General features: G+C 31.2%; 2 protein-coding genes across 2 annotated transcripts; one reads left to right on the forward strand and one right to left on the reverse strand.

The window, feature by feature from the left end:
- Window positions 1–696: 696 nt before the first annotated feature.
- Window positions 697–9,183, reverse strand: LOC142231138 (uncharacterized). The gene is made up of 3 exons (XM_075301757.1): window positions 9,153–9,183; window positions 1,923–3,822; window positions 697–781 (listed from the first exon to the last, which is right to left on the reverse strand). The coding sequence occupies exons 1-3, from the start codon at window positions 9,181–9,183 to the stop codon at window positions 697–699; spliced, it is 2,016 nt and encodes a 671-aa protein (XP_075157872.1).
- Window positions 9,184–9,509: 326 nt separating this feature from the next.
- On the forward strand, window positions 9,510–20,824 carry LOC142229992 (uncharacterized). Its single transcript, XM_075300598.1, has 3 exons — window positions 9,510–9,649; window positions 19,599–19,997; window positions 20,051–20,824. Exons 1-3 carry the CDS (start codon window positions 9,640–9,642, stop codon window positions 20,668–20,670), a joined length of 1,029 nt encoding a protein of 342 aa, XP_075156713.1. The 5' UTR covers window positions 9,510–9,639; the 3' UTR covers window positions 20,671–20,824.
- The last annotated feature ends 6,049 nt before the right edge of the window (window positions 20,825–26,873 follow it).

Raw genomic sequence — 26,873 nt, forward strand, 5'->3', positions numbered from 1 at the left:
GAAATACAATTTTGACCAAATTTTCTGTAGAAATACAATTTTGACAAAATTTTCGGTAGAAATGAAATTTTGACAAAATTTTTTGTAGAAATGAAATTTTGACAAAATTTCTCTAGAAATAAAATTTTGACAAAATTTTTTGTAGAAATTAAATTTTGACAAAATTTCTCTCGAAATAAAATTTTGAAAAATTTTTTATAGAAATAAAATTTTGACAAAATTTCCTATAGAAATATAATTTTGACAAAATTTTCTGTTGAAATGAAATTTAGACAAAATTTTCTATAGAAATAAAATTTTGCCAAAATTTCCTATAGAAATATAATTTTTACAAAATTTTCTGTTGAAATGAAATTTTGACAAAGTTTTCTATAGAAATAAAATTTTATGTTTTTGTTGTTTTTCGATCTTTATTTTCAAATAAAAGTCTTCTGTTTTTTCGAGCTTGAGATCGGTATATATTTATGTATTATTTTCTTTCAATATTTCGCAATTTCTTTGAATTGCTTCTTCAGGAAATATGTATCTATAATAAGTATATTATAATAAATTAAATTAATAGTATAAACTATTGATAACAAACTTTTTTTATATTAAATACATTAACAACATAAATAATTAACATCTCAACATAACACATTGTACTAGGCTAACATAAAAAGTAGGTGGATACAACATTCTTTTCACTTACATCGTCTACAATAACTCAACATTTATTCTTATTGGAGTCAGCGAAACATCACTGCTCTCGTCAGGTTTCATTATTGCACTGAATGTTGCTCTGCAAATTGCTCGTCGTATATTCTAGTTTTGTTTCTGCATACCATTTGTCTGTATATGTGAGCGATGTTGTCCGTGTCTGTTTTGTAATTTATTCTCCTCGTCGTTGGTACGTTGCAGTGCTGCCGCTACTACTTCAATCGAAGTATTTTGCTTCATTTTCATAAAATTTACTTCGTCACTCCTTCTTACAAAAATCTGCTTCACTTTTTGTTCTGCTTCAAATTTTTAAAATTTTCCCCATATTATTTTTCCTATTCCTTTAATTACGATGAACATAGCGGTTTTAATCATTGAATTATTAACCGATGTGTACCAATTTTTGCATAGTTGTTAGAGACCATATACTTACACCATGTACCAAATTTCAGCCGGATCGGACCAATTTTTGCATGGTTGTTAGAGATCATATGCTGAAATTTCAGGTGGATCTGATGAAATTTGCTTCTCTTAGAGTCCCCGCAAGCCAAATTTGGTGGTCCGTTTATATGGGGGCTATACGTAAAAGTGGACCGATATGGCCCATTTGTAATACCATCCGACCTACATCATTAACAACTACTTGTGCCAAGTTTCAAGTCGATAGCTTGTTTCGTTCGGAAGTTAGCGTGATTTCAACAGACGGACGGACGGACGGACTGACATCAGATCGACTCAGAATTTCACCACGACCCAGAATATATATACTTTATGGGGTCTTAGAGCAATATTTCGATGTGTTACAGACGGAATGACAAAGTTAATATACCCCCATCCTATGGTGGAGGGTATAATAAAATGAATTCTATTGTTTTGTTTTCAAAAATGTATGCTACTTCAATTTTATTCAATATACTCCACTTTTTTCCAAAATCTACTTCACTCAATTTTTCACTAGCGGCAGCACTGGTACGTTGTTTATGTGTAACATTTCTAAGGTGTATCTCTTGTTTATGTTGCTCTCTCGTTGTAACACACGAACTCTATCAAAGTTTGGATGGTGGTTAGTTGCTGCACAGTGGGTCGCTAACGCAGTTTTTTGTATTTTGTTGTTATTACGTGTTTTGATGTCAGCTTTGTGTCCGGATAACCTTGTTTTTAATTTGTTTTTGGTGGTCCCAATGTATATTTTTTGGCAATTTTCTTCTGAGTTTCCATCACACGGAATCTCATAAATTACATTTGGTGTTTCGGGTAAGGGGATACGGTCTTTTGTATTACTAAACAATTTTTTCGCCGTATTGTTGGATTTATGTGCCAAGCTGTATTGATTTTTATCAAAAATATCGGATTTTGATATCCTTTCTGATATAGTTGGTACATATGTCAAGGATCTAAATGTTTTTTTGTCTTTTTCATCGTCCCTCTTTTTTGATGATGGTTTATACTCGGCTATTAAACTTTTTATAAGATTTGAGGGAAAATTATTATTTTCCAAGATATCTTGAAGTTTTTTCTTGTTTTTTTGTTGAAATTGATGGTCACTAATGGATAATACTCTATGGATCAAATTTTTAGCTGTATTTATTATTATACGTTTCGGATGGTTTGAGAAGTAGTTCATAATTCGTCCAGAAGCTGTGTTTTTTTGGTACCAGTCCATTTTAAGTTTTCCTTCGTCCTTGGTTATTAGTAAATCTAAATATGGTAATTTTTGGTTTTGTTCAAGTTCCATAGTGAAGCGGATATTATTGTGGAAACTGTTGAGTGTTGCCAGCGTTTTTTCTATTTCCGTTTCCCTGATAATTGCAAAGCGGTCATCTACATACTTCGTTATGAACTTTGGTCTTTTTTCCAGTTTTTGCATACAGCTGTCCAGTAGTCTCTCCATTAATATATCCGCGATAATTGGTGAAGCTGGTGATCCCATTGGCAAACCTTTTTTCTGTTTATATATCTTGTCGTCAAATTTAAAGTACCTGTTGTCTATTATACAAAATTTTAATATCTTTATGAATAAGGGCTTTGTCATGTTTGTGTGTGTTTCTATTTCGTCCCATCGTTCTTCTATAATCCTGAGGGCTACGTCCACGGGTACGCTTGGGAATAGTGACACCACGTCAAAAGATATAAGTTTTTCATCCGGATTTATAGTTAAGTCTTTGATTTTATTTCTAAATTGTGTCGAGTCACTTATATTGTATTTAGACCCTGTGGTAAGTTTTCTTAATATATTTACCAGAAATTTACTCATTTCTGCTGAGGGGGCATTGGTTGATGAGCATATAGGTCTTAATGGGAAATTTTCTTTATGTATTTTTGGTACACCGTAAATTCTAGGGGCCATTGCAACTTCCGTCTTCATTCTTCGTTTTTCAGCTTCTGAAATGATGTTGTTTTTGAATAGTTCGTCAACTATTTCGTTATTTTTCTTTTGTAAAACTTGTGTTGGGTCCTTATTTAATCTTTGGTAGGACATCATATCCCCTACTATGTTCAGCATTCTGTCCTTGTAATCCTTTTTCTCCATAGCTACAGTTACGTTGCCTTTATCTGCGTTTAGGATTAAAATGTTCTTATGAGCCTTCAAGAATTTTTTTGTTCGTTCCACAGTGTTTGAAATAAATCTTTCTCTTCCGTTCAGGTTCATTTTGTTGAGATGATTTTCTAATGATGTCGCAAATTTTGTCCTGGCTCTTTCTTGTTGTTCCTTGTTGGTGTGAGTTTGTATCAAACTTTCCCCATCGGCTATGTATTTAAAGAGCGGGAAATCCCCTTTATCTGTTGGTAGACCGAATTTTGGTCCAAGGGAGAGAATCCATTTTATGTCATCAGGGAAAACTGTATTTGTTTTGTTAACGAACCATTTTTCGTTTGTTTTTATGTTGAGATCAGTTTTTTGTTTTTCACTCAGTTTCTTGAATTTCGCCTTATGTATTTCTTTCGATTTTTCTTTTAGTTTTTGTATTTTTTCCTCCTCTTTTGTCCATAGTTCGTTTCTTTCGTCGTTAGTTAAACGTTGATTTAATAACGTTTTTAGCTTTTTTTCTTCATCGTTGTGGGTCTTAAGTAAGTTATGTTTGTGTTTTATTAAGATGTTTAAGACTTTTTGTTGGAAATGTTCTATATATGTGAATAATGTTGTTTGCAAATTATTTTTGGTTTTTTGATTATTTTCCAAGATAGTGTAAATATTTTTCATTGCATTTTTTATGAAATCTGGGATTATTCCATTATTTCTGCATTTTATGAGGAAGGTTATTGAGGAGTGAAGACTTTTATTTGAAATAAAATTTAGACAATATTTTCTATAGAAATAAAAGTTTGACAAAATTTTCTATAGAAATAAAAGTTTGACAATGTATTCTATAGAAATAAAATTTGAAAAAATCTTCTATAGAAATAAATTTTTGAAAAAATAAAATTTTGACAAAATTGTCTGTAGAAATACAATTTTGACAAAATTTTCTGTAGAAATACAATTTTGACAAGATTTTCTGTAGAAATACAAGTATGACAAAATTGTCTACAGAAATAAAATTTTGACAAAATTTTCTATAGGAATAAAAGTTTGACAAAGTATTCTATAGAAATAAAATTTTGAAACAAGTATATACAGCACTAAGTTCGGCCGGGCCGAATCTTAAATACCCACCACCATGAACCAAATATTAGGGTTTCCTTTGAAATTTCAGGAGGGCTTGAGGACTTGAGGACACTTCCCGAAGATAAATTTAAAGATTTCATCTATGAGGACTATATCAGATTCTGGATTTATAAGAACCATTTTTGTTTGAGTTTTAGAGGAATCATTAACATCTCTTGTAAGTGTGCAAGAAAATTATAAAACAAGCTCTTAATTTGAAATCTTAAATCTGTGGAAGTAAAATCTGGAAATTTTACATTGAGTTTCAAGCAATTTTCATGATCAGTGCGCCTTCTACACCGTCAAGAAGTGAAGTCGGTCTATATGGAGGCATTATCAAATGGACCGATAAAAGCTTAATCCGATACACGTTTTTGTGAGCCTAAAATATCAGAATATTTACAAATTCAGGCAAATCAGATAAAAACTACGGTTTCTAGAAACCCAAGGAGTTAAATCGGGAGATCGTTCTTATGGGGGCTATACTAAAATATGGACCGATACTCACCGTTTTCGGCACACCTCTTTATGACCCGAAAATACCTCTAGATTTCCAATTTCAGGCAAATAGGATAAAAACTTCGGATTCTAGAAGCCCAAGAAGTAAAATCGGTCTATATGGGGGCTATACCAAAATATGGACCGATACTCACCATTTTCGGCACACCTCTTATGGTCCTAAAATACCTCTAGATATCCAATTTCAGACAAATTGGATAGAAACTACGGTTTCAATAAGCCCAAGACCCAAAATCGGGAGGTCGTTTTATATGGGGGCTATACCAAAACATGGACCGATACTCACAATTTTTGGCACACGTATTTGTGGTCCTACAATACCTCTAGATTTCCAGTTTCAGGTAAATTGAATAAAAACTGCGGTTTCTATAAGACAAAGAAGTAAAATCGGGATATAGGTCTATATGGGGGCTATACCAAAATATGGACCTATACTCACAATTTTTGGCACACCTCTTTATGGTCATAAAATACCTCTAGATTTCAAATTTCAGGCAAATTGGATAAAAACTACGATTTCTATAAGCCCAAGACCCCAAATCGTTAGGTCGTTTTATATGGGGACCATACCAAAACATGGACCGATACTCACAATTTTTGGCACACGTATTTGTGGTCCTACAATACCTTTTAGATTTCCAATTTCAAGTAAATTGAATAAAAACTGCGGTTTCTATAAGCCCAAGAAGTAAAATCGGGAGATCGGTCTATATGGGGGCTATACCAAAACATGGACCGATACTCACCATTTTTGGCACACCTCTTTATGGTCATAAAATACTTCTAGATTTCAAATTTCAGGCAAATTGGATAAAAACTACGATTTCTATAAGCCCAAGACCCCAAATCGGGAGGTCGGTTTATATGGGGACTATATCAAAACCTGGAGCGATATAGCCCATCTTCGAACTTGACCTGCCTGCAGACAAAAGACGAGTTTGTGCAAAAGTTCAGCACGATTGCTTCATTATTGAAGATTGTAGCGTGATTACAACAGACAGACAGACGGACATCGTTATATCGTCTTAGAATTTCTCCCTGATCAAGAATATATTACTTTATATAGTCGGAAATCGATATTTCGATGTGTTACAAACGGAATGACATACTTATTATAGCCCCATCACCATTCTATGGTGGTGGGTATAAAAATAAAATTTTGACAAAATTTTCTGTAGAAATGCGATTTTATTTCATGTTAGCCTGATACCGAAACAGTTGACGTCCAAATGCATTATATCTAATTATACAATTATTTTTCGATTATTTACAAATCTATACACGCCTGGACTGTACATGTTTCGGTTCGGGCGAATGAACCTTTCCACAGCCTTTAGTATAGATCTGGCTGGGAGAGATAACTCAATTTTGGGCCCTTTATGTTAACACCTTTATGGAGAAAACATTTGGGAAATTTCCTCTTACAAATTGAATCATCTTTTTTCCCACTGTACATCATCTTTTCATATAACTTACAAGTCCCTTAATCTTATTTTTATTGCGTTTTGTTACATAGTAATGCAACAACACGAAATTTATTTTTAGAAAGCTAATTTGTTAGAATTCACCTAAGTGGTGAACAATGCTTATTGTTTCTACAGTCAACTACAACATGTGACAATTTACAGAAACTGGTTTCCAGGATACAACAACAATTCTAACGCGTACATTAGTCGTGTTTTTCCTAGCTTTACGACGGGCTCATCGTTGCTTATTATATTTCACACGGATGAAAAAGACTGTTTTTCATATGTTTGGCTATAAACATTATATGTTTGGAACACAAATTTTTAAACACAATATTTTTGAGTGCAAGCATATAATGTTCATAAACTAGCATAACATGTTTGGGACATATATGTTAATATGTTAGAACATATTATGTTTGGGACATAAAATGTTTGTAACTATAATATGCTTGGATGCAAACATACATTAATTTAGAAATAGCCTATAAACATATATGTGTTTACTAGCTTGGAGCGCTATTTAAAATGGAGCGATATTGAATTAAGTTGGTGGTTGTTGCTTGTAATTACAAAATTAACATTTTATTTTTCCTTGGGCAATTGATCAGCTACTTCTTTGATCCTTACAAACTGTGTGGTCCGCTGTTCGAATCCCCGTCCGGCAAAAGGTAAAATTAAAATAAAAAAATCATATAATTGAATAATTTCTTCTACAATGTTTGTATTACAGAAAAAGGTGCTAAGAACTAAAAAATATCGTGGAAGTGAGAAAGATGTGAGGGAATATACAATTAGGCAGAAACTAAATTTTGAGCATTCAGGTCGAAAACCTATATTGTTAGCACATATGTTACCTGTTTATTTTCATAATTCATTATGATTGTAAATATATAAATAAATAAATAAAACTTTGAGCACAGTATTGTTTGGGAGAATTTTTTTAAGCATATAATATTTTTGGGTGCAAAACGCTTCCAAACATATTATATGTTCACATAATAAAATATTGTTTTTTGGAAGACAACATTATTGAATTTGGATGCAAAAATACAAAATGTTTGGAACTTAGATTACCCAAACATATATTGTTTAGACTAATATGCTTTCAAACATATTATATATTGGAAGAGATCAAACATATAAATGTTTGGGCAATACCCAAAAATGTATATGCTTGAAGCAAAATATGTTTGGGAGTATATGTTACAGAAGCGATTTTTTATGAGCGTGCATGTTAGCCTGATACCGAAACAGGCAATTGACGTCCAAATGCATTATATCTAATTATACAATTATTTTTCGAGCTTTATGGAAAATGCGATTTTGACAAAATTTTCTATAGAAATAAAAGTTTGACAAAGTATCCTATAGAAATAAAATTTGAAAAAATCTTCTATAGAAATACGTTTTTGAAAAAATAAAAATTAAATTTTGAAAAAATTTTCTAAGAAATAGAATTTTGACAAAACTTTCTATATGTTAGAAATAAAATTTTGACAATATTTTCTATAGAAATAAAAACTTGACAAAATTTTCTATAGAAATAAAATTTTGACAAAATCTTCTATAGAAATAAAATTTTGTCAAAATTTCCCATATAAATAAAATTTTGACAAATTTTTTAATAGAAATAAAATATTGACAAAATTTTCTATAGAAATAAAATTTTGACAAATTTTTCTATAGAAATAAACTTTTTATAAAATTTCCCATAGATATAAAATTTTCTATCCAAATTTTCTACAGAAATATATTCTAAAGATCTGGAACTTCGAATAGCGAAAGGATTACCTAATCACTGTAGTGTTTTTCAAGCTGAAATATTAGCAATAAGAGAGTTGGCGAATTGGCTGAGAAGTAATGTTCCAAAAAATGCTGGCATTAATATATACTCAGACAGTCAACCTGCAATAAAATCCTTGGACTCTGTGTTCCTTAACTCGAAAACGGCCATCGACTGCCGCAAATCTCTCAATGAGATGGCTGAGCAGCACAATATTCACCTGATATCGGTGCCTGGCCATAGGAATATACCGGGAAACTGCGAAGCGGATGAGATGGCGAGGCTAAGGACTACCCTACATATTCCAGGGGAACTAGAATCTGTTGGTATGCCCCTGGCTACCTGCAAGCTCATACTGCGTGAGCAGGCTGTTATGATGGCAAATGTTCGATGGGAGAACTGCAAGGGTTGTAACGACATCAAGCAAATATGCCCCTATTTGAACTTAAATCGCACACTAGATATGCTAGTGTTCTCGAGACGTCAGATATCACTCCTGATATCTGCTATAACGGGTCGCTGCCTGATAGGCGATTTTGCAGAAACTATTGGCGCAAAGTATAATGACTATTGTATGAGCTGTCATCAAAAAATAAAATACAATTTTGACAAAATTTTCCAAAAGAAAACATTTTGACAAAATGTTCTGTAGAAATAAAATTTTGACAAAACTTTCTGAAGAAATAAATTTTTGCAAATTAATATTTTTTTTGTAGTTTTTGGTAAGATTTTCTCCAAATGTTGGTAGATTATTTTTGTCTCAAGTTTCGACCGTGACTGTAATGGTTCACACGATCGATAACCTCTTATCTAGAAAGTGTTCGTGTGGAAGCGTAATATAGAATCATATGCTTTTTGCTACTAAAACATTCTTAAATTTCAAGAAAATCGTGTTCTTGACTATGATGTTTAGAAAATGGAGATTTTCTCTCCGCATGAACTTATCTATTTTGTCAAATTTGTAAAAGACTATTAGCAAATAAGTTTGTTAAAGACTTTCTCAAAATATTAAAATATTTTGTCAAAATTATTGTACCATAATTCGACGACACACCGCTGGCCACCATGGTATTCCTTTAAATGCAACCCATCTTTTTTGAAAATCGAATCAAATCGACTGATATACTTTTGATGCTGAACAAAGTCTACCAATCGACTTTTGAACTCTACTATTCCAAATTTGGAAAAAAAGTTAAAAGGTGGAAAATTCGACTTGTAAAAAACTCGAGAGGCGATTTTTTTTTTTGAGGATGCAGCTATAAAATAGCTACATTGGCATCACTGATATCAACAGAGAAACAAAAGAACCGACTCATACACTCAAACAAGATGCAAATATTATTAAAACAAAGCTCTCAGTTCAAACAAAAATGGTTTTATCATGGTTGTGACTGATTCATTTTTGTTTCAAAGTTTACTCTGCACGTAGAATTTCAACCAGTACAACTTTATCGTTTCGTCTAGAAGCCGGCTAATTATTAACGGAATACTGAAAAAATAAAAACAAATAAAAAAGTGTCAATATGCCTACGAGTAAGTTCATGTACAAAGTGGGAATGAGATAACAAACAAGGGGAGGCAGAATATCAATGTTAATAAGATATATGCTTGATATTAAAATTGGATAAAACTCTCGTGAATGCAAAAATTTTAAAACTCTCTATACGCTGGGAGGGTCTCAAAAAAACTCCATGTGCAGTCTTTCAATGTTTTTTTAATGGGTCTCATTTATTGTTATGCAGCTATAAGAGATTTCATATTAAATACGAGCATCTCTGATTTATATCCCAATGTTTTCAAATCTTTACACGTAAAAAAATAATTATTTCGTCCCAAACGAAATTTTAGACCAATAAACATCATTTGAAATTTTAATTTTTGAGTTAAAAAATCAATTGATTTGGAAGAAATGTACGGGGGTTGCCTTTTACATTTCGTGATTAGAGAACAAAAACAAATATTAACTATCGAAAATCGCTATAATGTTTTTAAAAATATTCCCCATTAACATCTATACACTTTTGCATGCGTTTGAATTAATTGTCGAAGCAGTTTTGCCACTCTGATTGATTTATCCCCAAAAAATGCATTCTGAATGCATCAACCGCTTCTTCAAGTGTCGGTGACTTCCCATTTTATTTTTTACGTACGGGAATAAAACGAATTCGGTGCCAAGTCAGGACTATACGACGGTTGACCCATCAAATCGATGTTCTGAGTGCTCAAAACTGCAGTTTCTTGAGACGATATGTGAGAGTTCGAATTAATGTGGTAAAGAGTGATCCGGCGTCTCCGGCGCTGGATTTTACTGATTTCTCGGAAGACAAGTGGCAAACAAATGGTTGTGTATCACTCAGAATTGACTGCTCTGCGTTTTTCAAGTCGTAATATAATTATTGTTACATCCTGTAAAAGCACCGTTTATTCCAAAAATAGAAAGAATATATGTTTCAAGAGCATAATGTTACTTTTTAACGGGAAACATTTAATATGTTCACAAATATTGCTTTCTGGGCTTAGAATTTCACAATAATAAAAAATATATATACAGTGAGTGTCATAATAAAGTGTACATAAAAATTTGTTTCAAAATCACTGTTGCCACAGTTGGTAGAATTTTACCAAACATTGAAGATTTTTACTGTTTGATAGATTCTTGATGTTTTGATGGATTTTGCAACATGTCCCTCTTCAATTGAGATGCAAAATGTTCTAATAACTTTTTAACAAAAAATATTTTATTGAAAAAAAAATTGCAAAAATTTTCTATAGAAATAAAATTTTGCAAGAATATAGTAGAGAAAAAAAATTTTGCAAAAATGTTCTATAGAAATAAAATTTTGCAAGAATTTAGTAGAGAAATAAAATTTTGCAAAAATGTTCTATAGAAAAAAAAAAATTTTGACACATTTTTCAAAAGAAATAAAATTTTGACAAAATTTTCTATAGAAATCAATTTTGACAAAATTTTAAAAATAATATTTTGTCAAAATTATCTATAGAAATAAAATTTTGACAACATTTTCTGTAAAAAAAAATTCGCAAAATTTTCTATAGAAATAACATTTTCACAAAATTTTCTATAGAAATAAAATTTTGGTAAAATTTTCTATAGAAATAAAATTTTGACAAAATTTTCAATAGAAATAAAATTTTCTATAGAAATAAAATTTTGACAAAATTTTCTATAGAAATAAAATTTAGAAAAAAATTTCCCATTAAAATAAAATTTTGACAAAAATTTCTATAGAAATAAAATTTTGACAAAATTGTCTTAGAAATAAAATTTTGACAAAATTTTCTAAAGAAATAAAATTTTCCAAGAATTTAAAATAAAAATAGAATTTTACAAAACTGTTCTATAGAAATAAAATTTTGACAAAATTTTCTATAGAAATAACATTTTGCAAGAATTTAAAATAAAAATAGAATTTTGGAAAAATGTTCTATAAAAAAAAAAGAATTTGCAAGAATTTTCTTTAATAATAAAATTTTTCAAATATTTGGTATAGAAATAAAATTTTTCGATATATACAAAATTTTGACAAAATTTTCTTTAGAAATACAATTTTGATAAAATTTTCTATAGAAATAACATTTAGGCAAAATTTTCTATAGAAATAAAATTTAGGCAAAGTTTTCTATAGAAAAAAAATGTTGACAAAATTTTCTATAGAAATAAAATTTTGACAAAATTTTCTATAGAAATAAAATTTTGACAAAATTTTCTATAGAAATAAAATTTTGACAAAATTTTCTATAGAAATAAAATTTTGTTAAAATATTCTATAGAAATAAAATTTTGACAAAATTTTCTATAGAAATAAAATTTAGGCAACGTTTTCTATAGAAATAAAATTTTGACAAAATTTTCTATAGAAATAACATTTAGGCAAAATTTTCTATAGAAATAAAACTTAGGCAAAGTTTTCTATAGAAATAAAAGTTTGGCAAAATTTTCTATACATATACGATTTTGCAAGAATTTTCTTTGAAAATATTGTGTAGAAATAAAATTTTTCGAAACATATAAAATTTTGATAAAAGTTTCTTTAGAAATAACATTTTTCAAAAATTTTCTATATAAATAAAATGTTGACAAAATTTTTTGTGTAGAAATAACATTTTTCGAAACATATAAAATTTTGGCAAAAGTTTCTTTAAGTTAGGTTAGGTGGCAGCCCGATGTATCAGGCTCACTTAGACTATTCAGTCCAATGTGATACCACATTGGTGAACTTCTCTCTTATCACTGAGTGCTGCCCGATTCCATGTTAAGCTCAATGATAAGGGACCTCCTTTTTATAGCCGAGTCCGAACGGCGTTCCACATTGCAGTGAAACCACTTAGAGAAGCTTTGAAACCCTCAGAAATGTCACCAGCATTACTGAGGTGGGATAATCCACCGCTGAAAAACTTTTTGGTGTTCGGTCGAAGCAGGAATCGAACCCACGACCTTGTGAATGCAAGGCATATTTCTAAGTTTCTTTAGAAATAACATTTTTCAAAAATTTTCTATAGAAATAAAATTTTGACAAAATTTTCTATAGAAATAAAATTTTGCAAAAATGTTCACAGATATAAAATTTTGCAAGAATTTTCTTTGGAAATAAAATTAAAAAAAAAAATTGTGTGGTAATAAAATGTTTCTATATATAAAATTTTGACAAAATTTTCTTTAGAAATAAAATTTTTCAAAAATTTTCTATAGAAATAAAATTTTGACAAAATGTTCCTCTTCAATTGAGAGGTAAAATTTTCTAGAGAAATAACAAATTTTCTATTGAAAAAACGAATTGTAAAAATGTTCTATAGAAATAAAAATTTGCAAGAATTTAGTATAGAAATAAAATTTTGCAAAAATTTAAAATAGAAATAAAATTTTGCAAAAATGTTCTATAGAAATAAAATTTTGACAAAATTTTCTATAGAAACACAATTTTGACAAAATTTTCTATAGAAATAAAATTTTGCAAAAATGTTCTATAGAAATAAAATTTTGACACAATTTTCCATAGAAATAAAATTTTGACAAAATTTTCTATATAAATAAAATTTTGACAAAATGTTCCTCTTCAATTGAGAGGCAAAATATTCTAGAGAAATAACAAATTTTCTATTGAAAAAAATTGCAAAAATGTTCTATAGAAATAAAATTTTGCAAAAATTTTAAAATAGAAATAAAATTTTGCAAAAATATTCTATAGATATAAAATTTTGACAAAATTTTCTATAGAAATAAAATTTTGACAAAATTTTCTACAGAAATAAAATTTTGACAAAATTTTCTATAGATATAAAATTTTGCAAGAATTTTCGTTGGAAATAAAAATAGAAATATAATTTTGCAAAAATATTCTATAGAAATAAAATTTTGACAAAATTTTCAATAGAAATAAAATTTTGACAAAATTTTCTATAGAAATAAAATTTTGACAAAATTTTCTATAGATATAAAATTTTGTAAGAATTTTCGTTGGAAATAAAAATTTTCAAAAATATTGTGAAGAAGTAAAATGCTTCTATACATATAAAATTTTGACAAAATTTTCATTAGAAATAAAATTTTGACAAAATTTTCTATAGAAATAAAATTGTGCAAGAATTTTTTTTAGAAATATTTTTTTTCAAAAATATTGTGTAGGAATAGAATTTTTCTATACATATAAAATTTTGATAAAATTTTCTTTAGAAATAACATTTTTCAAAAATTTTCTATAGAAATAAAATTTTAACAAAATTTTGACAAAATTTTCTATAGAAATAAAATTTTAACAAAATTTTCTATAGAAATAAAGTTTTGACAAAATCTTCCATACACTGAAAATAATATTTACGTGATATTAAAAATTACGCAGCCTCAATTTTAGGATGCGCAATTTACGCACTATTAAGGACAAATTTCTTTAAAACAATGAAATTTTAATCAAAAGAAAGTTTATAATCCTTGCTTCAAAAATTTTTTCCATTAAATTTAGGGCACACATTTTGAAAATTTGCATCACTTCGTTAAAGTTTCATGTCTTTAAACTTAGGCAAATTTTCCTTAAAGTAAAGAAACACATTTTTGATTTAAAGAAATCGTTCTTAAATTAGCTGAAATATTGAATCTTTAGATTTAAGATAAAAACGCTTCAAATATAGGCTAAGACTTATTTTGAGGATTTGACATCTTTGGTTTAAAATTTTTTTGTAAGTAAGAAAATAATGTTTTACTTCGAAGTATCCGTCATAATTTGGATTTTTAAACTGACATTTGTTTGTACGTGAATAGCTTTAATAATATATTGGAACAAATAGAATGAAAATTCAATAAATGAGATCTGTATCCTAATTTTAATTATATAGATCCTAGATTTAAAGCCAGATAGGTCGCAAAAATGTCCTTATTTTAAAGAACCCGCATTTTTGGCTCGGAATCAATACAAAAATCCTTAAAGAAAGGTCAAAATCTTTGGATCCAAGTAAATTTTTTTTGGAGTGTAGAAATAAAATTTTGACAATATTTTCCATAGAAATAAAATTTTGAGAAAAATTTCTATAGAAATAAAATTTTGAGAAAATTTTCTATAGAAAATAAAAATTGACAAAATTTTCAATGGAAAAAAAATTTACAAAATTTTCTATAGTAATAAAATTTTGACAAAAAAAAATTATAGAAATACAATTTTGCAACAAATTTCTATTGAAATAAAATTTTGACAAAATTTTGTACAGAAATTTTTAGAACATTTTCTATGGAAATAAAATTTTGACAAAATTTTCTGTGGAAATAAAATTTTGACAAAATTTTCTGTGGAAATAAAATTTTGACAAAATTTTCTATAAATTCAATATAAAACATTTCTTTCGAATAAAACAACATTTTTTATACTTACTACAAAAATTTTGATCAATCAAAATAAGATTCCTTTAATGTGGTCGAGTAAAATTTTCTTCAAATTTAGGTAGATAAGTTTTGACCCGATTGGCAACCGTGTTCAAAATCTTTTTATTTTAGCCTCTGCAAAACTATTTATACAAAAACAAAAAAACTTTGTACTTTATTTTGACGCTCACTGTATATTGGTTATACAGTATGCATAAGGAATAGAACATTTTATATACCATTCCATTTTATGAAAACACCTATAGGCACCATTTGTTTACAAACTGCGTGTTTCAAAATTCCAACATTTAATTTGACTTAACAAGTCTCAATAATGATTATATATGCGTGTATATCGCGATAAACACAATACACACTGCAATATATTCGTACACACATTAATGGCAAAATGCTGGCGATAAAAGGGTAATATCAATTGCTGTAATTTCATGATGAAATATTAAAAATGATTCATTTGTTTTGTTTTTGTTTTACTTATATTTATAAATAAGTGATAATTGTGACTCAATAGCAGCTAACTGGCATCATTTGTGATACATTGGAAATTTTAGTTACCACATGTTTTTCTGACTAAATAACAAAGATTTAACTTCTTTTTATCCTACATAATGTAATGGACGATTATTTATTTATTTATTTATTTAATCAACCAACGCTCTTCTGGACAACATGTTGATAGAATTCAATCAATAGAGCTCTAGTATTCCAAATAAAAACTTAACCTTATAATTAAAACGAAACTAACAAAAAAAACTTAAAATTAAAAAAAAAATAAAATTATTGTAAACATTGGCCAAAAAAATTATGTTAAATCAAATAAATTTAAATATTGAGAATAATTTTAGGCTACAGTATTTAGACCATAGGGTAAGTTTGGTTTAGTGGTAGCCCTTTATTATAGACTCATTTAGACTATTCAGTCCATTGTGATACCACAAGTGGTGAACTTCTTTCTTATCAATGAATGCCGCCCGTTTATATGCTTTGAAAAGGGGCGCTAATGCCAACATAACTTTATTTTAGTACTTGGAAATTAGTTGAGTTTAGTTAAATTTTACCCAATGTGAGCAAATTGCTCCTTATTTTAATAATTTTTTGCTTACTTTAATGACGTGAAAAAAGACATTTTAACAATTTTTAAATCCAATTGAAATGAATTTTTCATAACCAACAGAAAATATTTATTATTTTCAATAAATTATCTTCAATATGACAAAAAGTATTAACTTACTTGTAACATGTTGCAATTAGAAAATTATTTTAGTTACATTTTTCTAAAATAATAAAATTTTAATGGTGGGTTCACTTTGTTTTTATACCCTGCGCCACACTGTGGAACAGGGTATTATAAGTTAGTGCATATGTTTGTAACACCCAGAAGGAGACGAGATAGACACATGGTGTCTTTGGCAATAATGCTCAGGGTGGGTCCCTGAGTCGATATAAACATGTCCGTCTGTCCGTCTGTCTGTGAACACATTTTTGTGATCAAAGTCTAGGTCGCAATTTAAATCCAATCGCCTTCAAATTTGGCACATGTTCCTAATTTGGGTCAGAATAGAACCCTATTGATTTTGGAAGAAATCGGTTCAGATTTAGAGATAGCTCCCATATATATCTTTCGCCCGATATGCACTAATATGGACCCAGCAGCCAGAGTTTTATACCGATTTGCTTGAAATTTTGTACAAACATAAAACTTAGTCGTATAGTCAAGTGTGCAAAATTTGAGTGAAATCGGTTCAGATTTAGATATAGCTCCCATATATATCTTTCGCCCGATATGCACTTATATGGACCCAGAAGCCAGATTTTTGGCCGAATTTGGTTGAAATTTTGCACTAGGAGTAAAATTAGTAGTATAGTCAAGTGTGCAAAATTTGATTGAAATCGGTTCAGATTTAGATATATGGGAGCTATATATCTTTCGCCCGATATGGACTAATATGGTCCTAAAAGACAGAGTTTTCGCCCAATTTGGTTGAAATTTTGCACAGGGAGTAGATTTAGCATTGAAGCTATGCGTGCCAAATTTGGTTGAAATCGATTCTGATTTAGATATAGCTCTCGTATATATCTTTCGCCCGATATGCACTTATATGGACCCAGAAGCCAGAGTTTTATCCCGATTAGCTTGAAATTTTGCACAAGGAGTACAATTGGTAGTATAGTCATGTGTGCCAAATTTGATTCAAATCGGTTCAGATTTAGATATAGCTTCCATATATATTTTTCGCGCGATATGGACTTACAGCTGCGCTCAAAATAATAGTAGTAGCAAATAAATTAAAGCACCATCGTGATTTACAGTTTTTGTCGTAAAATTGGTACTGTACACAGAAAAAAATATCACCAAAATATTTCCAATTAAAAAGTTAATTGCAGTTGAAATTTTTTTCAATTAATAAATTAATTGGTACAATTAACTTTTTAATCAAGATAGAAACATTAAGTTAATTAAGTCAATGATTGAACATTTTAAAATTTTTAATTAAAAAGTTAATTGATACAATTAACTTTTAATCAAATTCGGAAGACTAAGTCAGTTTATGATGATGAACATTTTTTTTAAATTTTTAGTTAAAATTTTTTTTCAAACAATCAATTGTTAATCCAAATAAAAATTCTAAGCCAATTCAGAATGTAATTGAAAATAGTTACCTTTTTTAATTAATAAGTTAATTGAGTTTTGCAATCAACATCAATTAAATTTTTAATTGAATCAATTAAAAAATTAATTGAAATTTGGCAATGAAATCAATTAATTTTTTAATCAAGAATTTTTTCTATGCCCAATTAAAACTGTGATTGATACTATCATTTTCGTGATTGAAGACATTTCAATTAAAAAATTAATTGGATCAATTAATTTCGTGATTGAATCAGAAAAAAATTTTTTTGTGTGTACTCAGTGTTTTTAGGTTGCCGAACATATAGACGGGATCCTCTTCAATCATAAAGCACCATTTTTGACTCATCCATCCAATGTTCCTCCATTTCTGTACTGGGGAATGTTCCTCCATTTCTGTACTGACCAATGGAAATCCTATTGGGCATACTTTATTCTTTTCGATACATGTTTTTTTTTTTGAAAGGAGAGTGACTTTTCTTGGACTATGGACAGCTAAATTATTTTCGTCTTTTAATTGTTTGTAAGCTAGCTTATAACCCTTTTATTTGTTTTGGAGCTTGCAAAGGGATTCTTCTTATGTCGATTTTTTTACAACAACAATAGCATCAGAAGTTAAACCAACGGTATTTTTTTATTATGCACACTCCAAACAATGATATAGTAAAAAACAAAGATAAAATAAACCTTTAGTGGAAGGAATAGAAGAAGCAGAAAAAAATTCAGCACAGCACTAATATTATTTTGAGCACAACTGTATATGACCCCAGAAGGCAGAGTTTTGGCCCAATTTGGTTGAAATTTTGCACTAGGAGTACAATTAGTAATATAGTCATGTGTGCCAAATTTGATTGAAATCGGTTCAGATTTAGATATAGCTCCCATATATATCTTTCGCCCGATATGGACTAATATGGTCCTAAAAGCCAGAGTTTTTGGCCCAATTTGGTTGAAATTTTGCACAGGGAGTAAATTTAGCATTGTAGCTGTGCGTGCCAAATTTGGTTGAAATCGATTCAGATTTAGATATAGCTCCATATATGTCTTTCGCCCGATATGCACTTATATGGAGCCAGAAGCCAGAGTTTTATCCCGATTAGCTTGAAATTTTGCACTAGGAGTGCAATTATTAATATAGTCATGTGTGCCAAATTTGATTGAAATCGGTTCAGATTTAGATATAGCTCCCATATATATGTGTTTCTGATTTCGACAAAAATGGTCAAAATACCAACATTTTCCTTGTTAACTCGCCACTGCTTAGTCGAAAAGTTGTAAAAATTACTCTAATTTTCCTAAACTTCTAATACATATATATCGAGCGATAAATCTTAAATAAACTTTTGCGAAGTTTCCTTAAAATTACTTCAGACTTAAATGTTTCCCATATTTATATCCTTCACCACTACTGTGGTACAGGGTATAATAAGTTTGTGCATTTGTATGTAACGCCACGAAATAGTGACCATAGAGACCCATCTTTTAGTATACCGATCGGCGTAGAATTAAATTCTGAGTCGTCCGTCTGTCTGTATATGTAATTTTGTGCACAAAGTACAGCTCGCAATTTAAGTCCGATCGTCCTCAAATTTGGCATAGGGCCGTTTCTTGGGACAGAGACAATCGCTATCCGTTTTGGAAAAAATCGGTTCAGATTTAGATATAGCTGCCATATATATTTATCCTCGATTTGGTCATAGTTAGCGTGTTTATCAACCGATTTTCTTGAAATTTCGTACATCCAAATATTTTATGAATCTCGAAAATCTTGCAAAATATCAGCCAAATCGGTTCATATTTAGATATAACTCCCATATATATCTTTCGTCCGATTTAGACTCATATGACCACAGAGGCCAAAGTTTACTACCGATCTTCGTGAAATTTTGTACAGAGGGTAGAATTGTACCAGTTCCTTTTTTATTCAAATTTGCAATTTTTATTTAACAATTTCTTTATTGTAGTTAATACCCCCGATAAATTGGAATACAAATTTTTTCCCATCTCTAATGGGATTTTCACCTTCCGAATTAGGGCTGCCAATGATGCTCATTTGGCATTGACATCACAACCTAATGAAAACCTACCAATGTATGAAATATTTATTGGCGGTTGGGGTAATACAAAATCCGTGATTCGTCGAAATCGTCAACAACCCGATGTCGTTGAGGTTCCAACACCAAGAATCCTACAAGCCAATGACTATCGGGGATTTTGGATTCGTTGGTATAATCAAACCATTACCGTTGGTCGGCAAGGTGAAGCAATGGCTTTTATGTCCTACAGAGATCCACAACTTTTCCCTATAAACTATGTGGGTATATGCACAGGATGGGGAGCCTCCGGATCATGGATATTTGATGGTAAGATTAAGTCATATTACAAATTTTGATATCAGAAATAAATTTCTTTGTAGATCACACTCCTTCAGCTCCATCTATGACGATCTATCCAAATGTTTCACAAATTAATACTGGATTGCCTCCAGGTTTTAATCCAATGGCCATGGGATATGCACCTCAACCAGTGCCACCAACCATAGCATACCCTCCCCAACCAGTGGCACCAACCGGAACATCTACTATAGCTTATCCTAGTCCCACAGGGTCTCATGGAAATTGGATACCAGCATCTAATGGTGTAGTACCCCCAAATGCTGTCTCGGGGGGATTTGATGGCAGCGACCAATTATACGTTGCCCGTGCATATCATGGCTCAGATCTAATACCTGGAAAACTACATCCATCCCATGGTTGCTGCTATGTTCCCTATGGCGGTGAAGAACACAGTCACAGAGATTACGAAGTATTGTGTAACAGTTATGGACGATGGATTCCATGTAACGGTAATGGTGTTCCACCTAATGCTATACCTGGAGGTAGGACCGGTAATGGCGAGCCACTATATATTGGCCGCGTCCATCATAACGGAACCATGACTGTTGGAAAATTCCATCCCTCTCATCGACAATGCTTTATTCCATATGGGGGAAAGGAAATGTCATTCAATGATTTTGAAATCTACGTCTCCAACTGACCGCTAGAAATAGAACTTGGTGTATAGCAAAAGTTACCAATCGCTTCACAAATATGAAATGTTATATAAAATATATTTATAAACAAGATTTCCAACATACATAAATAAAAGTGAATACAAATTAAGAGAAAAGTTGACTCTTATGGTAAAATAATAGACTCAATTTTATGTCTTTGCTGAAGGGAGCAAAATTAGGATAACCGTCAGCTGCCCTAAATGGGCAAAACCAGGGCTGTTCATACACACTCAACACCACACACAGCACAAAACATGTTTATACTCACACAAAACTGCGGCTATTATTAACCCTGCAAACATTTTCTATCGAAAGTGTATCGAAGTAGTTTCGGCCTGGAAGATAAAACTATCATAGGCGATATCATCTTCTTATCGAATTAGTGTCCCCGTTCGGGAACAAATGTCCCACTACGCGATAGTGTTCTCGGGAAATCGAACCAGTGACTAAAAGTAGTCAAAAAAGCGATAGTTATTTTTTAAAAAATAAAAATGATGATCGGATGCACCGAGCGTTGAACTCGGAACCTTTCGTTTTCAAGTCAGAGGCTATCCCTCTGTGCCACCCACGCTTGTTGGTTGGTAGCAGTGTTGCCAGGTTGGGGGTTTTCCCCCTAAATTTAGGGGGTTTTTACAGGTTTAGGGAGATTTTTAGGGGTAATTTTTATTTGGGGGATTTTTGGGGGTAAAAAAATATCTTAGACCTTATATAGTGGAGCAATTGTAAATCAAATTCGGAACAATTCTGGCATGAATTATGAGAAAAAAAGATGCGGAAAGTCAACTCAAGTTCTTAAATATATGCAAGTATGCAATAGAATTATTTTCATTTTTAACGCTGCAAGGGCATTTTTTATTTATAATTAAACTTAGCAGTTAAATTTTCATAAAAATTTTTCTGGCGAATTACTATAATTTTTGTTTATTTTTTATTTCCATTATTTATACTTTATAACCCGTTTTTTTAATTAATTTGATTTAAAAGATTTATACATTGAATTATTTTGTTTTGCCTGCTTTCCTCAGGGACGAAATTTTAGAAAAACGAAATGCTCTTTTGTTATAACATATTTTCTTAAAGAGCAAATAAATCCGAATTTGTGACAAGTGTTGTAATGATTTCATCTAATGATTTTTGTTTAGTTTGTCTAAAATTTAGTTCCTCAGAAAAGAAACTTCTTCTTTCAGTATATACATATATATTTGTGTTAAATTTAATTTTTAAAGCGTATCACTAAAGGATCTTTTTCTTCACGAAATTTGAGACCACTTTTTGTACTATTTACATTTTTAAAATTTTTGGGGGTTTTTGAAAAAAGTCTAGACCAATTTAGGGGTTTTTTCTTAAGATTTGGGGGGCAGAATCAAACATCACCTGGCAACACTGGTTGGTAGTGGCTTTTTACACACATGTACTCTCAGAGAGGTGCTATTGAAAAATTAGCTATGTCGATGTATGGAGTTTATATTTAGATTTTTGATCGCTGTTAGAGTCGAAACGGAAACACCCCACGCGATAGTTGCTTTTATTGTTGGTGTGCTTGAAATTTTACTACCAGAAAATATCCTGGTGATCCGAAATAGTGACATCCTACACTGTTAGAAAAATATGTTTTTCATATGTTCCGATATAAACAAAGTGTATTTCGGGCACGATTTTAAACCACAATATATTTAAGTGCGAACATGTAATGTTCGTAAACTAACACTAAATGTTTGGGACATCTATGTTAATATGTTAGAATATATTATGTTTGGGGCATGAATGTTTCATAAAAATCATATGTGTGAATACAAACATATACAAATTTACAAATTTCGACTAAACATACATATGTTGTGATACTTTATTCAAAGCGACAGAGAGAGTATAGAGAGAAATAGAGATGGAAAACGGGAGAGTTGACGAAAGATATCAAGATAACACAGCAAAAGAGTCAAAAGAGAACAATTTCTGTGAAACCGCTTGTATGTTGTTTCGGAAAACTGTTTTATGATAAGGCCAAAAATTTGATATGCTTAAGTCTAAATATTATTTAATTTGAATTAAGAGAATAGACATTCGGAACCAAGAGAATAGACATTTGAAAAACAAACAGCATATGTTTTCGCCTTGAGAGCAGCATTTTATGTATGTGTGGACATGTGTTTTGTTTATCATTTTGGCATTATGGGCACAACTTTTTCTTGGTTCCTTAAAAGAAATCAGGGGTCTCCATAAAAATAGCGAAAGGGCACTATACACTTTTTAGAGTTGGGACAGTAAAATGAAATAAAAAAAACAAACTTTAGTTCCTCTTTAGTAGTCCACGAGGAGTTGACGGACACCATCAAATATAAAAGCGGGCATTAACTTCGAGTTTTACAGCTAAAACAATTTAAAAAGTTTATTTTCTTTAAAATGAATTATTAAGAAAAATAAAAGGAATTTTAGAGCGATGGTGTTAAATGCTAGTAAAAAACTTTTCACTCCTAAATAAATTTATGTTTATAAAGGGTGATTTGTTAAGAGCTTGATAACTTTTTTTTTTTAAAAAACGCATAAAATTTGCAAAATCTCATCGGTTCTTTATTTGAAACGTTAGATTGGTCCATGACATTTACTTTTTGAAGATAATTTCATTTAAATGTTGACCGCGTCTGCGTCTTAGGTGGTCCATTCGGAAAGACCAATTTTGGGCAACTTTTTCGAGCATTTCGGCCGGAATAGCCCGAATTTCTTCGGAAATGTTGTCTTCCAAAGCTGGAATAGTTGCTGGCTTATTTCTGTAGACTTTAGACTTGACGTAGCCCCACAAAAAATAGTCTAAAGGCGTCAAATCGCATGATCTTGGTGGCCAACTTACCGGTCCATTTCTTGAGATGAATTGTTCTCCGAAGTTTTCCCTCAAAATGGCCATAGAATCGCGAGCTGTGTGGCATGTAGCGCCATCTTGTTGAAACCACATGTCAACCAAGTTCAGTTCTTCCATTTTTGGCAACAAAAAGTTTGTTAGCATCGAACGATAGCGATCGCCATTCACCGTAACGTTGCGTCCAACAGCATCTTTGAAAAAATACGGTCCAATGATTCCACCAGCGTACAAACCACACCAAACAGTGCATTTTTCAGGATGCAAGGGCAGTTCTTGAACGGCTTCTGGTTGCTCTTCACTCCAAATGCGGCAATTTTGCTTATTTACGTAGCCATTCAACCAGAAATGAGCCTCATCGCTGAACAAAATTTGTCGATAAACACATTTCGAACCGAACACTGATTTTGGTAATAAAATTCAATGATTTGCAAGCGTTGCTCGTTAGTAAGTCTATTCATGATGAAATGTCAAAGCATACTGAGCATCTTTCTCTTTGACACCATGTCTGAAATCCCACGTGATCTGTCAAATACTAATGCATGAAAATCCTAACCTCAAAAGAATCACCGTTTATTATAAAATTATGTATGTATGTTTATACTCGACTCCACGTTCTTCTTTTGTTAGTTTTTGAATTCCTTCCAAATTTTAAAGTTTTGTCCAAAAACAGTTTTTTATTACAAAATTGTTATTTTTGCAATAAAAAATAATATTTTATCCAAAAATCAGTCAATTTCGTTTATATCAAGCACTGTTACTGACTATAAATCTTTAATAACGCACATTTCGAAGTTTCATTTAAAAAAATTTAATATAGTATAAATATAAATGTGTAAATTAAAAAAAAAAAAATGTTCGGTCGGAGCAGGGATTGAACCCACGACCCCTTGCATGCAAGGCAGACATGCTAACCACTGCTCCACGTGGCAAACAAATGTATGTTTCTGTTAAATAATGTTATGTTTGCATGGGCTCGTGGGCGCTGCAAACTATGCTATATAAATGTAACTTAAAACGATAATTATCTACTGGTGACTATAACAGCTACGTAGCCCAGTGGATAGTGTGTTGGCTTACAAACTGTATGGTCCTCGGTTCGATTCTCCGTGCAGGCGAAAGGTAAAATTTAAAAAATTTATAAAAGTGAATAATTTCTTCAACATTATTTGTATTACAGAAAAAGGTGCCAATAACTAAAAAATTTCGTGCAAGTGAAAATTACGAGTATGTTAGGGAATGAGCACAATCGTGTTTGGGAAAAATTCTTCCAAGCATATAATATTTTTGGCTCAAAATGCTTCCAAACATATATTATGTTCACATAAAACAAACATATTAATGTTTCGGCAGTATGCAATAATATATGTGCTTCCTGCAAAATATGTTTGGAACATATGTTAAAGATGCGATTTTTTTTGAGGGTGTAGCGAAAGACCGTAAAACAAACACCCAAATGTTGGCAAGGAAGTACTCATTGAAATTGAATTTTGATTAGCACAGACATAAATCACATACAAAGCGCCACCTATACTTGAGAAGCAATCGTAGATTACGGGCCAAACGTCATTGACTAACAGGGCGCTTCACAATTATCAGTGTTTATAGCAAATACACATATTAGAATGGTACTATATTCAATTTCACCAATGAAAATCATATTCCCCATATTCCGATATTCCGTTTCGCAAAATTTTCGTTTGGCGATATTTTTTACCTTCATAACATATAAGTTTAAAATTTTGCAATTTAGCTCTGTTTAACGAGAATATGAAATTGAAATTGTATCACTAGGGCTGTTTTCTTTTAGCACTGGGTACACTAAGCCGTTAAGGACTAAAAGAAAACAGAGTACTCGTTTATCCAGGACATCTCCAAAAATATGCAACACTGTCATCAGCTGTTTAAAAACAATCACAGAAAAGAGGTGAAATCTTGCATTTTTAATGTATGAAGTGCTCAAATAGTAATAAATATTTACTGCTGCGATTATTTATGATACTGTACCACTTTGAATTTCATGTTTTTCAATAATTTAGTCACAATAAATTGCTATTATCAAAATATAATCTGGCAACATCGGCGCAACTTGCACTGATGAGATGTTCTGCATAGAACACCAGTGCAACGATGTTCTGGATAGCCCATACAAAAGATGCATCCAGTGCTAAAAGAAAACAGCCCTACTATTGTTAGAAGAACCATTTTTATATTTTGAACAAGTAAGGAATATCTAAAGTCAGGCGACCGACTATATTATACCCTGCACCATTTGGTAGATCTAAATTTTCGATACCATGTCACATCCGTCAAATATGTTGGGGGCTATATATAAAGGTTTGTCCCAAATACATACATTTAAATATCACTCGATCTGGACAGAATTTGATAGACTTCTACAAAATCTATAGACTCAAAATTTAAGTCGGCTAATGTACTAGGGTGGAAAACAAGTTTAGTAAAAAAATATGAGAAACATTTAAATCTGAACAAATTTTAAGGAAACTTCGCAAAAGTTTATTTATGATTTATCGCTCGATATATGTATTAGAAGATTAGGAAAATTAGGGTCATTCTACAACTTTTCGACTAAGCAGTGGCGATTTTACAAGGAAAATGTTGGTATTTTGACCATTTTAGGTTAGGTTAGGTTATGTGGCAGCTCGATGTATCAGGCTCACTTAGACTATCCAGTCCATTGTGATACCACAGTGGTGAACTTCTCTTATCACTGAGTGCTGCCCGATTCCATGTTAAGCTCAATGATAAGGGACCTCCTTTTTATAGCCGAGTCCGAACGGCGTTCCACGTTCCAGTGTAACCACTTAGAGAAGCTTTAAAACCCTCAGAAATGTCACCAGCATTACTGAGGTGGGATAATCCACCGCTGAAAAACTTTTTGGTGTTCGGTCGTAGCAGGAATCGAACCCACGACCTTGTGTATGCAAGGCGGGCATGCTAACCATTGCACCACGGTGGCTCCCTAGCTATATCTAAATCTGAACCGATTTCAACCAAATTTGGCACGCATAGCTACAATGCTAATTCTACTCCCTGTGCAAAATTTCAACCAAATCGGAGTTAAAAATTGGCATCTGTGGTCATATGAGCGTAAATCGGGCGAAAGCTATATATACGAGATATATCTAAATCTGAAACGATTTCAACCAAATTTGGCACGCATAACTACAATGCTACTTCTACTCCCTGTGCAAAATTTCAACTGAATCGGACCAAAAAATTGGCCTCTGTGGTCATATGCTAAAATGCTAATTCTACTTCCTGTGCAAAATTTCAATTAAATCGGAGTAAAAGTTTGGCCACTGCCCTGCCAGC

The sequence above is a fragment of the Haematobia irritans genome, chromosome 3 (genome assembly GCF_050003625.1).
Source record: "Haematobia irritans isolate KBUSLIRL chromosome 3, ASM5000362v1, whole genome shotgun sequence".
NCBI lineage: Eukaryota > Metazoa > Arthropoda > Insecta > Diptera > Muscidae > Haematobia > Haematobia irritans.

What these genes read in the sequence shown, in the direction of transcription:
- LOC142229992 (XM_075300598.1), top strand. An exon ending in CGGATCATGGATATTTGATG is followed by an intron (nt 19,998 to 20,050) that starts GTAAGATTAAGT and finishes ATTTCTTTGTAG; the next exon opens with ATCACACTCCTTCAGCTCCA.
- LOC142231138 (XM_075301757.1), bottom strand. Translation starts at nt 9,183, where the DNA reads ATGGTGGCCAGCGGTGTGTCGTCGAATTATG. An exon ending in CGGTGTGTCGTCGAATTATG is followed by an intron (nt 3,823 to 9,152) that starts GTACAATAATTT and finishes TCACATATATAG; the next exon opens with AACATTTCCAACAAAAAGTC. An exon ending in AATGTAATTTATGAGATTCC is followed by an intron (nt 782 to 1,922) that starts GTGTGATGGAAA and finishes AGCAATTTGCAG; the next exon opens with AGCAACATTCAGTGCAATAA.